Source organism: Anguilla rostrata, chromosome 13, assembly GCF_018555375.3.
Source record: "Anguilla rostrata isolate EN2019 chromosome 13, ASM1855537v3, whole genome shotgun sequence".
Lineage (NCBI taxonomy): Eukaryota > Metazoa > Chordata > Actinopteri > Anguilliformes > Anguillidae > Anguilla > Anguilla rostrata.
In genome coordinates this window covers 35,338,228-35,350,727 of record NC_057945.1, presented here as the reverse complement: position 1 = coordinate 35,350,727, position 12,500 = coordinate 35,338,228, and the positions used below count along the sequence as shown (strand labels likewise).

The following is a 12,500-nucleotide window of genomic DNA, read 5'->3' as shown; positions in this document are numbered from 1 at the left end:
TGTGGGCTCTGTCTGTTCCAATCCAATCTGTCGCGCGTTTGCCGCAATGAGATCGGTCTGCCATTTAAACGTTTGATGGACTGCGCGCCTCGCACAGAATGGCGTGCGTTGGCGATCGCTGCAATTTTATCCGTCTGTAATGACAAAACAGAAAGCGGGCGAAAGATTACGCAGAGCTGCCGTTTGTCTCCGAATTGCCAATAAAGCGTCAGGCTGAAGTGACAGAGCTGGGCGGCTCGTGGAAAATGCTAAAATTCTCGCCCGCGAAAACTCCGCGGCCGTTCGGGGATCCTCGCCCTCGCGGATCTGGCGGTTTGGGGGGTGAAGAGACGGAGCAAGCCGCGCGTACGTTCGTTTGTTTTGTCGTTCGACACGCTGTTCACCTTGCCGAAATGCGTTTGCATAAATCCAGATTGAACCGCGTGTGTGTGTGTGTGTGCGTGCGTGCGTGCGTGCGTGCGTGCAAGTGTGTGTGTGTGTGTGTGTGTGTGTGCGTATGTGTGTGTGTGTGTATGCGTGTGTGTGGGCTGGTTTTTTTTCTTTTTTTTTTTTCCGCGATGGGTAACGGAAACACGGATTCTATTTTCCGTCGCCGCGCTCGGCGCCAGCTGTGGGGCTGAGGCGGCTTCGCGCCATCAGAGGGCTGTTCAAAGGGAGCCCTTTCAGCTGATTACGCCCGATGTGAGGCTGGGGACTGCGAGCGGCTCCGTGGGCTTATCGGTCTGACGCCGGGCTTCTCTGAGGCCCGTCACGGCCCGCGCTGTGACTGCAGAGCGAAGCCCGCCCGCTGACCATGAAACAAAAAGCAAAAAAAGAGAGAGAGAGAGAGAAAAGGGAGAAAGAGAAATAAAATAAGTAAAGGAATGATCTGGGGGTGGGTGGGTGGGGGGGGGGAAGGAAGAGGGAGGAGGAGAGAGAGATAGATGCAGCGGAGGAGAGGGCCTAAGAGGAGGATTGAGACGATGTGGCAGGGAGAGAAGGAGGGAGAGAGAGAGAGAGAGGGATCGGGGGACTGTGAGTTTGTAAGGAGGGGAGGGGAGAGGAGGCAGAAGTAGCTGAGCTGTGTTACGGTGGGAGGTGGTTCCTGGCGTGGGGCGGGTGTGTGGGGGGGGGGGTGTGAGGAGGAGGGGTGGGGGGTGCAGTTTAAAGGTTCCCTCTTGCACCATTATCCCCCAGGACGACTCCAGAGACTCCTCCTCCCGGCGAAAGATTGATGAGCAATCGGAGGATAAACAAGCACTGGCCCCTTGAGCGGCTGCAGATTGATGGGCCTGCTGTTCTGAATAAAACCAGGCCGGAAAAAAGAGAGAGGAAACCAGAGAGCTCTGGATCGGGGGGCAGAGGGGCAACGGGGCAGGGGGTAAAAGGTGGGGGGGGTGGAAGGCACGGGGAAGAAGGCGGGGGGCAGTGGAGCAGGTGGCAGAAGTTGGGGGCAGTGGGGCAGGGGGTAGAAGTGGGGGCAGTGGGTAGAAGTCGGGGGGCAGTGGGGTAGGGGGTATGAAGTCAGGGGGCAGTGAGTAGAAGTCAGAGGGCAGTGGGGTAGGGGGCAGAGGTCGAGGGCAGTGGGGCAGGGGGTCGAACTTGAGGGGAAGTGGGGTAGGGGGTAGAAGTTGAGGGGCAGTTGGGCAAGGCGTAGAAGGGTTAGGATTATTGGTTATGGGAGGGTTTGTATGTATGCAAGCATGTATAACATTCACGTGATGTCACACTGCTTCAAAGCCTGTCACAGTCTTCCCACTCAAACCTACTGCTTCTTATGTGAAAGCGTGAATGCATGCATGTGTGTGCATGTGTTAGTGTGTGTGTGTGTTAGTGTGTGTGTGTGTGCGCATGTGTTAGTGTGTGTGTGTGTGCGTGTGTGTGTGTTAGTGTGTGTGTGTGTGTGTGTCTGCATGTGTTAGTGTGTGTGTGTGTGTGTGTGTGTGTGTGTGTGTGTGTGTGTGTGTGTCTGTGTGTGTTAGTGTGTGTGTGTGTGTGTGTGTGTGTGTGTGTGTTAGTGTAGTGTGTGTTAGTATGTGTGTGTGTGTGTGTGTGTGTGTGTGGTGTGTGTGTTAGTGTGTGTTGTTAGTGAGTGTGTTAGTGTGTGTGTGTGTGTGTGTGTGTGTGTGTGTGTTATGTGTGTGTGTGTGTGTGTGTGTGTGTGTGTGTGTGTTAGTGTGTGTGTTAGTGAGTGTGTTAGTGTGTGTGTGTGTGTGTGTGTGTGTGTGTGTGTGTGTGTGTGTGTGTGTTAGTGTGTGTTAGTGTGTGTTAGTGTGTGTGTTAGCGTGTTTGGGCCTTCTGGCCAAAGCACTGCCACAGACACAGAGCCATTGATTCCGGGCGGCTCACATCGTGGGCTAATCTGCGGCGCTATTTATCAGCGCGCGGCTCCTCATGAATGTTTTATAAACTTACAATAAACGCTTAGTAATCGCTTTCCCGGAGTATCAACATGGCAGCGCAGATTATCGCGGGGAGAAGTGGGAACGCGTTATATCATTATCGGACCGGCCGCTCGGTAGCGCGGCGAAGTAAGAGCCCGTGATGAATTAGCCGTTCGCGAGCTAACGTCGGAACAGGATGTTGCGCGCGTGTGATGTTTCCTTTTCGTCTCGTTGTGTTTCTTCCGCCCGCCCGCCCGCCTGCCGCAACCAATTACGCTGTTTTTTTTTTTTTTTTGGCGAGAGAAAGAACCAAAAATAAGAAAGGGCCGGTTCGGGGCCTTTTTCCGCTCGACGCTCTCTCTGTGTTCGCTGAGACGTCGCCGCGTTGCGAAAATGTCACCGGCGGCGCGGTTTGTTCGCGGCGGCTAACGGCGGCCGAGGCTAACGCCGGAGACCGCTTTGTTCGTCCGTCGACGGGCCGCGCATACCAATGCAGGCCACCGGGGGGGGAATCCGTGTCGTTCTAAATCGCTGGGGCGAGAGAAAAAAAAACTCCGCTCTCGACGTCTCATCTCTCTCTCTCTCTCTCTCTCTCTCTCTCTCTCTCTCTCTCTCTTTCTCTCTCTCTCTCTCTCTCTCTCTCTCTCTCTCTCTCTCTCTCTCTCTCTCTCTCTCTCTCTCTCTCCTCTCTCTCTCTCTCTCTCTCTCTCTCGTGCTGTTGGGTGTCTCTTTGTAGTTCCCTCAAATGAGTCCCGTTGCAGTTCATTTGACTAACTCCCATCTCTCTCTCTCCCTCTTCCCCCTCTCCCTCTCTCTCTCTATCTCTTTCTCTCCCTCTTCCCTCTCCCTCTCTCTCTCTCTCTTTCTCTCCTCTTCCCCTCTCCCTTCTCTCTATCTCTTTCTCCTCTCCCCCTCCCTCTCTCTCTCTCATCTTTTCTCCCCCCTCCTCTCTCCATCTCTGTAGACCGCAGAATGGGTCTATGATACTGTACAACAGGAAGAAGGTAAAGTACAGAAAGGATGGGTACTGCTGGAAGAAGAGGAAAGATGGGAAGACCACCCGGGAGGATCACATGAAGCTGAAAGTGCAGGGAGTGGAGGTGAGTCAGAGGGGGGCGGAGTCTCACAACGAGGGGGCGGGGCTTGCTTGGCTGTGAGAGGCTGGGCCTTGCCACCGTGTATACCAAGCTCCCTGCTCTCTGGGTGGGGGGGGCTGGATTGTGTGATGTTGTTGTTCACTTGAAGCTGGCAGCCGTGTGTCTGTCAGGCACGGGCAGAAGGTGTGATTATGGAGTGGCAGGTTTTCAGTCCCATGCCGACTCACTTCACCTGGAGAGGTGTGGGGAACGTCTTCAGTGGGGCGGGAACTCAGGGGGAGGGGGGTTAGGGGAGGGCATCTCTAAGGGGGCAGTGTATCCCCCCTTCTCTCCACCCCTCCCCCCACCCCCACTGACAAAGAGGGAGCACATCAATCGTTTTCGCCGGATAGCAGGCACTACAGGGACCAGTGTTTGTGCCTCGTTTATGTGCTGTAAGCTCTCCATGCTACCTTTACTCCTGAGACCCCACATTAATCTTCCCTGAGACCCAGACACTGCACTGCAGCAGGTACTGACCCCGCCCCGTCCCGCCCAGCCCGCCCCGCCCAGCTCAGCTCGGCCCCGCCCTCAAAGCGGCTTGGTGCTCCCTCTGTCATTTACTCCCGCGCTCACACAGGGAAAGAATTCCTTCCGGAGCCGGAATCCTCTTCCTTAGGCCACAGTGTGCCGCTGCTCACTGGAGCACGCCACCGACACTGGGCTCTGTGAGTTATGGCTATGGGGCGGGACAGGAACACTCACAGAATGTGTGTGTGTGTGTGTGTTTGGGTTGGGGGGGGGGCGGAGTGCTTGCACTTTCTCTCTACCACCTTTTCGTTGTTGGCCAAAAGTGTTTTATTTATCAATTGAATCTTTTTTTTGAATCCATTTACTTTACATGCTGATTGATGGGACATGGTTGCATTTGTTTTGTTTTTTTTTTCACTCAAAACATGCTACATCTAGCATTTGCATTTAGGAGCATTTGAGGTAGCGTGGGGCGCTGTATTTCCAGTGAACTGCGCGGGCTCGAACCTGCGGCCTCTCGTTGCCCCGAGCAAAACAACTTTTCAGCATCGAGGGTGAAATATGAGCGGGTGTCTGCTCGTACCTCGATGTGGTTTATAACTGCAAAGTCTGCTTATGTACCAGTACAACTTTTGGATCTGGATCATTGTTATAGGGGTAAAGGGTAACATTAATTTGGTGAGAAGAGCAGAAAGAGGAGTTATAGTGAGCTCATCTGGGAAGTTGCTGTAAGACTGTGCTCTTTTGTTTCTGCTACTGCGTTCACATCATATGGGAGTTACAGAAAAAAAATCCCTTTTTCTGACTGGGGAAAATCTGTTGAAGTCGAGCTCCCCAGTTGTGATTCTGAGTACGGAATACAGGAACTTTGTGACGGCTCTGATATTTCCGACCTGGCGGTGAAGAAACACGGAAGTGTGTGAACGCCACGAGAAAAATGGCTCCAGCAGCTACGAACTTGCCAACCGGTTCCGGTTAACAAAAACACAATACCGTCTTATATGTTTATATTTTATTTTTATGCACAATTTTATCCATCCATCCACCCATCCATCCATTATCTATACCCGCTTATCCTGAGCAGGGTCACGGGGGGGTGCAGGAGCCTATCCCAGCATGCATTGGGCGAGAGGCAGGAATACACCCTGGACAGGCCGCCAGCCTATCGCAGGGGCACAAATTCATATTTATTTAAAACGAGTGTACAGTGTGGGTGAACACTCCCATTGCCCCAGTCCCATACAGAGCCCACTGGACTAACGGTCTATGGACTCCAAAACTTCAATGGGGGAGATTTGGGGAGTCCACCAGTTGAGAAGGGATCGAGGGGTACGCAAAGGGGTGAAATTGGACTCCTGACATCACCCAATGCGTGACGCATCGCTGAGAGACGGAGACGCACCCTTACCCAAATTTATATGAGGAGAGGAAGAGGCGAGTCGTCCGCCAGCTGCACCAGGCACGCAGGGACTGTAAATTGCGAGGGTGTGTAATGACTAACGTTTCAGATCTTTTTACGGAACGGTTTTAAAATAAGTAAATTGTAATGACTTTTGAAAGGAAATGACTTTTGAATGGATGACGTTAGAGGGGGGGGGGCAAGTGAGAAGAAAGGAAAGATTTAGTTTTTTTGTCGTGATTTTGTGCTGTGTCATGAAATTACAGCAAGAATAATGTCGGGCATATTTGTCAGGGAAAAACGGAGCAGTCACGGCAAAGTTGTTGAAAATCATAGAAAACTGAAGAAAGAGGCAAAAATCACGGATCAAGTGTTTTAAAAAACATAAATTTATTAAATTAACTGATATTTAATGCAAAGCAGTTTGAAAATGATTTAAATAACATGCACAACTGTATTAACAGTTGCTTAAAAAGTACTTAAAGTTTCAGAACAATTGGTGGGCAGTTGACACTAGTAAAAATCACGGGCAGAATTTATAAAAATGATGTGCTGGTGCATTTAATTAATTCATGGATCCATCATGGAAAGAAAGAGTATGTTTTCGTAGTTTTTATATGTGAATCATACCTCTCGCTCACCTAAAAAAACAAATGGCAGGTACTTCCTACGCCATTGACCTGAACTGAATTTTGGGTAATTCCCTCGGCCTAAGTCTGCAATGAAACAGACTTCACAAGAGGGTAGATTGAGGTCGCAAAAAGTCCGCACAAGCGCCCTCGCATGGAAGCAGTTTCCACGATGGGGCAGCCCTCAGCCCTCGTGGTCTTGGCGGGAACACGTTTTTTTTTTTAGTCCACAAATCCCGGGAATGGGACTCAGCCCAAGCCAGAGTGAATGGGAATTTTTTTTTCCCCCCGATCGTTCCGCTTTCGTTCCGCGTATGACGTGAACGCGGCACGCGCACACGGAGACCCAGTGGCTCGTGGGTAGGCATTCGGTTTCTCTTTCTGCGCGTTTCCTGTGAAATCCGTGCGTTATCCGGGCGCCCGCGTCTTCTCCCGTGTTGTCATCTGGCAGGCTTCTGTTGTGACATCGCCTGACTGTGTTATCTCACAGCAAATTGATGCAATTTGCAAAGTGCTAATTGCTGCGGGCTGGCGAGGCAGCTGCAGGAGTAGGAGGGTGGCAGGATGTTTTCCTCCAAAACAGAAGAACGGGATCATGGGAAACGTAGTTTTTGGGGAGTAACACTGTAACACTTATTATTGTTTTGTTTTTTTTATGTTTTCTTCCACAACAGAAGAACGGGATCATGGGAAACGTAGTTGTTGGGGAGTAACAATGTAACACTTATTATTGTTTTCTTTAAATGTTTTCTTCCACAACAGAAGAACGGGATCATGGGAAACGTAGTTGTTGGGGAGTAACAATGCAACACTTATTATAGTTTTTTTTTCCGTTTTTTAAAAATGCTGGTCTCGGTTTCTTCACGTACGATTGTCATGGAAACAGGTGAGCGAGCCCAGGAGCTTTGGCGGTTCTCGGGCGGTTGTGACCCCGTTGCCGGCGGAAACGTTGCGCATTAGGAGGTTGGAATTGCCGGGCTCGGGTCCCGTCGTCGCGCGCGGCGCCTCCGCGTTGTTATTTCACAGTGGCTGCCTCCGGCTCGGCCCTGTTTCACACGCTTCCTGACGCCGGCTGGCGGGCGATCAATCACCGCTTCCCCCGGCGCGGCGGCGGCGGCGCGCGGCTCTCCCTCCTCCGCCAGCCAAACTCGCGCAAACAGTCTGACCGAAACTTCCGTGGCGGGCGGAGGAGATTTTCCTAATAAGGACGTCTGGCTCGGGGGGGGAGGGGGATGGGGTGGAGGGGGATGTGGGGTGGGGGGTTAATCTAATTCTGGTTGTGGTGTTTTTATGCCTTCGGGTTATATTTTTAAGGTATTAATGTGTTTTTTTGTTTTTGTTTTTGAGCTTGTTATGGATGCAGTCTGAATTTGGATCGCGTGCTCTGTTTCTTGGCTGGCGTAGTTTAACTCGCGCCGGTGCTTCAGTGATGTTCACATCAAATCAGTTCAAATCAAATCAGTTTGTTCCGTGCTTTTTCCGGAAAACTGTCGCAGAGACGCAGAGAGTAGCAAGGAAGAGCAAAAAACCGAGCCTGAACCCCCAAACCCCTGGCACATCAGGTTAAAAAAAAACCTCCACAGTGGGGAGAAAAATCCTCAAACGTTGGCGAGAAAAAGCTCCCTGGTGGGGGGAGATCTCCAGAGGAGCCCGGCTATCGAGGAGGAGCCCGGCTATCGAGGAGGAGCCCGGCTATCGAGGGGGGGGGTCCGGCTATCCAGGGGGAGTCTAGCTATGGAGGGGGTCCCCATCCTCTGCTGGTCGCCCTGGTGAGAGGCAGCGATAGAAGGGATGCACAGTAATGGTGCCTCTGTCCTTGCCGGTCGGGCCATGTTGTCAGCCGGGTCCGGCTCTATTGCTCACGTTAATCAGGCCGATGCTCTTCCTGTCCCCCCCCCCCCCCCCCCACCCCCGTATCGCGGGTCGCTCTTCATTAGCGCGCGTGATAAACGATCGTGGCGTCGTGTTCAGCGTTCGACGCGTAAACATCTTTTCGCTGTCAGCTTCTGTTAGCGATTCTCCGTTTGTTTTTTTGTTTTTTTTTTGCGAGAGCCGGGTTTGGCAAGCGTGTCCTGAGGTACCAGGTCTCCGGTCCTTCTCGATTCCCCGCTTGAGAAGGAGGAGGGGATGGCGGGTCGTAGCGCACAGGCGCTACACCTGGCGGTAACGTTGGAGAGAATCTCGAAACTTACGACGACTCCTGTCTTGTGCCAATCGTCCACCCCCCCACCCCCCATCTGGTGAATGGATGGTAAATGGACTGCATTTATGTAGCGCTTTTATCCAAAGCGCTTTACAATTGATGCCTCTCATTCACCCATTCACTCACACACCGACGGTGAAAGGCTGCCATGCAAGGTACCAATCAGCACGTTGGGGAGAAATTAGGGGTTAGGTGTCTTGCTCAGGGACACTTCGACACGCCCAGGGCGGGGGATCGAACCGGCAACCCTCCGACTGCCAGACAACCGCTCTTACCTCCTGAGCTAATGTCGCCCCCCATCTGTGTTCTATTCCTGCCCCCCCCGCCCACCCAACCCTCCACCTTCGCTCCACCTGCCCTGCCAGTGAAGCTGGGGGGCCGCCCGTCCCCCCGTCCGTGTTCCCGCACACTGCAGACGGGGAGCGCCGGTCTTGCAAGAACATTAGCGCTTAACAGGCCGTGAAATAGCCAGCTGCCTGTGTGAGGTCTCCATATCACACCGGGCGATGGTGGGGCGGACGAGCAATTACACCAGTGTCCCTCTAACACTCCCCTTCTTCTCCCTCTGGGGTGGTCGTCCGTCTGTACGAAATCCCCCCACCCCACCCCTAACTCGACCCCCACCTCCCCACCCCACCCCAACCCAACCCCCACAAACCCGCCAACCCGCCACATTCCTCACACTCCCTAACTCACCTCGCGCCCCCAGTCAGAACTTACAACACAAAAAAAAAAATTTGTCTGCCGCTGTCTGATCTGAGATGAATTTGTACTCGGGTTGCCTTTGTGAACGAATGTTCAGCCGGTTTTTTGTGAGCAAAGACAAAAAACGAAAAACGCACTCTGGCACTTCGTTTCTTTCCTGGGTGCGCTGTCATGAATCTTCACCTTATGACCCAATGTCAATGACCCCGCTCCACCCCCCCCCCCCCCGACCTCCAACCTTTTTCTGGTCCAGGGACTCCCCCAACCAGGCATCCAGGGGGACCCCCATCATAAGTTAAAAAGGGTCATATATTTTTTTTAATATTCCCAAAGCTATATATAAGCATTGCATACCAAGTCTGGCCAGGGAACCAATGCAGTTCCCCCAGTAGTCTGCGCACCCCCTGTTTAAAACTTCGGCTGTAGATAATGACAGTGACAGGAATAGACCAATGGGAGCCGTTCCCCAAATTTGCTGTTGGTCCGGAGGAAGGGGGGGTGGGGGAGCCTGTCGGGCACGCCAAACAACGTTTCCGCTGAGCGTTCCGCGCGTTCGGCTCGGCACGCCTGCTGACTCGGCCGACTGCAAACCGGCCAGCCTTGGAGAACGGGTCTTAAAAAACCGAAACGCCACCAAACCAGCAGAGACAAACTAAACCGAGTTCTTCTGTGTGAGAGGCGGCTGGCTCAGCTAAGCTTTCGCCGTCGATTACGTATCCCAGGGTAACGGCGCGGGGCTGGATTTACTGAGGGTTCCTGATTAAGCCCTGCGAGGGCCATCGATTTGGCCCGCGCTGCTGTGTGTGTGTGTGTGTGTGTGTGTGTGTGTGTGTGTGTGTCCAAAAAAGAAATAAATAAATAAGTAAAAAAATCGCTTTCTCTGTGTTCCCTCCCCTCAGATATTTATGAACTTTTCCCTCCCTGAAAGCTGAAGATTGCTGTCCCGCTGGGGACCAGGTGCTCGTGTTGCGGTGGTAGTTGTGGGGTAAGCCGGCTGACGGTGTTCCAGAGACGGGGGCTCCAGATTGGGGTAGACCTGCGGACGGAGGGGGGCGTCGAGCCGGGCCTCCCCTTCCCCGGGAGGACGCGGCGTCCATTTTGGGGGTCCGCCAGGCCGCGATTAACAGTGACAGAGCTGCCGAGAACTGTGGGACTGCCGCCACCACCTGTCCCCCCCCGACCCCCCCCGACTCTCAGTTAGCTTTTAGAGCAGGCCCCACACCCCCCCTCCCCTCCTCCCACCTCCTTCCACCCCCACCACCACCACCCAACCCAACCCTACCCCATCCTTATTACTGAACTTTAATAAACTCCCCCAACGCACATCGATTTCTGTTAGTGGAAGGTGGCCGGGTCCGGGAGTTATTTTCATTAACGCTGCTAATTATACACGGACCGAAATAAGCTTCTCTTATTTAGTCCTCTTTTTCCCAATGTAGATTTGTGTGTGCGTGTTTTTTATCCCCCCTTCCCTGTAATTAGAGGGACCTCCGCGGTCCCGACGTGTTATTCCATTCTGAGCGCGTGTGATGCGTTATTCCGGGCGTGCGAGCGTGCAATGAGGGGAGGTAATGGAGCGAGCGCCAGGGTGTCATCGTTACTCTTCACCGATAATAATGAAGACAAATGTCAAGGCATTTGTGGGTAATGCCGTAATAGGACGACGCCCATTAGGGCCCCCCCCCTTCCCCGCGGATGAAATGTGAAGTGTCGCCGGGTGACGCAGAGCACCCCACCCCCCCCCCGAGAAATTTAGGGTGCCCCTCAGCGCCGGCGGGCGGGCAAGAGGGTTAGCGCACGCGGGTTAGCGCACGCGCCCTGACATCAGTGGTGATGGGAGGCTTGCGGGTTCGATCCCAGGAGAAAGTGGCACAGCGTGCTGTGTGAGAGATAAAAGCCGGCTGCCCCTTCCCCCGCCCGCCTCTCGGTATTAAAGGAGATTCATTGTGGATAATGGGCCAGCGATAGCGTAGCGTCGTGTCCGGGGGCTGCAGACCCATACATCAAACTGCTTCTGCTGCAGGAGCAGGGATGAGCTCTGAACGCCGGTCTATTTCAGTCTATTTTTTATTTTATTTTTTTAACTTCTAATTCGTTTTTTTGTTTTTTTGTTTATTTTTGGCATGATCTGAAAAGGCTTTGGGGACGTGGAGCTGAGCTCCTTGCGTTTATAAAGGAGAGAGCGTTTGCTGTTTGGGTCACCTCTCAGAGGTCACCGAGCATCAGCAGGTCAGGGGTCAGGGGTCAGGGGGACGCGGTGTCGGTGGGGCGCGCGGACGGACCTGGGTCGCCAGGGTTACTGTTCCCTGGTGTGAGGTCATCGCAAGGTGACTCATACAAAGACAGCCGTGAGAGTTTGAAGTCCAGCCACCTGACTGCTCACAGTGTTTTACAAACAGCTCCTCTTCTTTCTGTGATCTTTTCTCCTTCACGAGCCTTTTCCCAGCCTTCTCCTCTTTGCTACTTCTTTTTTTCGTGTGTAGGGACTTGAATTTGGAGGTGGCAACATCTTTGAATAGCAATGCATTTAATCCTCTGATTGGGAAGTGGCATTCTTTGCAGTAGGTGTTGGTTGTACTGGAGCTATAGAGATATCACGTGTAATAGCTACTAGTAATAGTACCAGTATTAGCGCTAGTAGTAACTAATAGTAGTGTAGCAGCACTAAAAACAACAGTGTAGCAGTGAGAACAGATGTGCATCTGCTGCTTGTGAAAGTATTTTCTGAACTTTTATCCATGCTCAGAGTGGTAAAAAGTCAAAAGAAGGGGTGTTAAACCATTATGTAAATTATCTAATTTCTCTCAATACCTCTCACCCCACAGAATAATCGGATAAAATCTAACCGATATTCCACATCCGCTCCTAATTACCGTGAGTGCAATTATCAGTTTATTGAACAGTGACATTTTTAAAAAAAGCAGTGCTTGGGATTACCGCCACCTTTGACAAGTTTTTTTTTTTTGTTCTCCAGCGGGCTTATCACTGTTCTTCTCCTAAATCCTGCTCTTATTCCCCATGATGGGGTCTTTGCACGCGGCCCTGTCTGACGCTGGCTGAGCTCTCCCCGCCTCTCCTCGCGGTCTCCCGTGTGTCTGGCTGACGGTTTGAGAGAGTTTGAGCGCGCCAGTCCCGTCAGATTCGGCAGGGCTCTGTGTTCGTTTTTTAATTCGGCGTGAGAGCGGCGTCTTATCGCCGTCGCCGCCGTCCTGTAATTTAATTTCTTAGTTGCGCGCGCGGCTTTGTTGTCATGGCGAGGAGCGCAGCGGGGGGGGGGGGTTCCCTCGGCAACCCCGCGGAGCAGAAAGAGCCCTGTGACGGGGCTGGAGGAGATTTGGACACATTTGGGCGGGGGAGGGAGGGAGGGAGGGAGGGGGAGGGGTGTGAAGAAAAGCTTTATCGGATTGATCGTCGACCCCTGCCTACACCCCCCTGTCCACCCGACCCTGCCCCAACCCCACACGCCCCGACCCCAAGCCACGTCCGCCCAATCCGAGGCGTCTGCCCAGCACAGGAAACGCCGGACAGCCGGGTTTTTAACACATGGCAGGAATGTGACACTGATGTGTGGGAGAGCGCCGATTGGTCATCCAG

At 52.9% G+C, this 12,500-nt stretch overlaps 1 protein-coding gene across 1 annotated transcript in view; it reads left to right on the top strand.

Annotated features, from left to right (window-relative positions):
- Nucleotides 1–12,500, top strand: part of LOC135238573 (calmodulin-binding transcription activator 1-like) — a 443,511-nt gene that overhangs the window by 235,547 nt on the left and 195,464 nt on the right. The window contains 1 exon segment of the mRNA XM_064306622.1: nucleotides 3,328–3,463. Within this exon segment, the coding sequence (XP_064162692.1) occupies nucleotides 3,328–3,463 (136 nt within the window).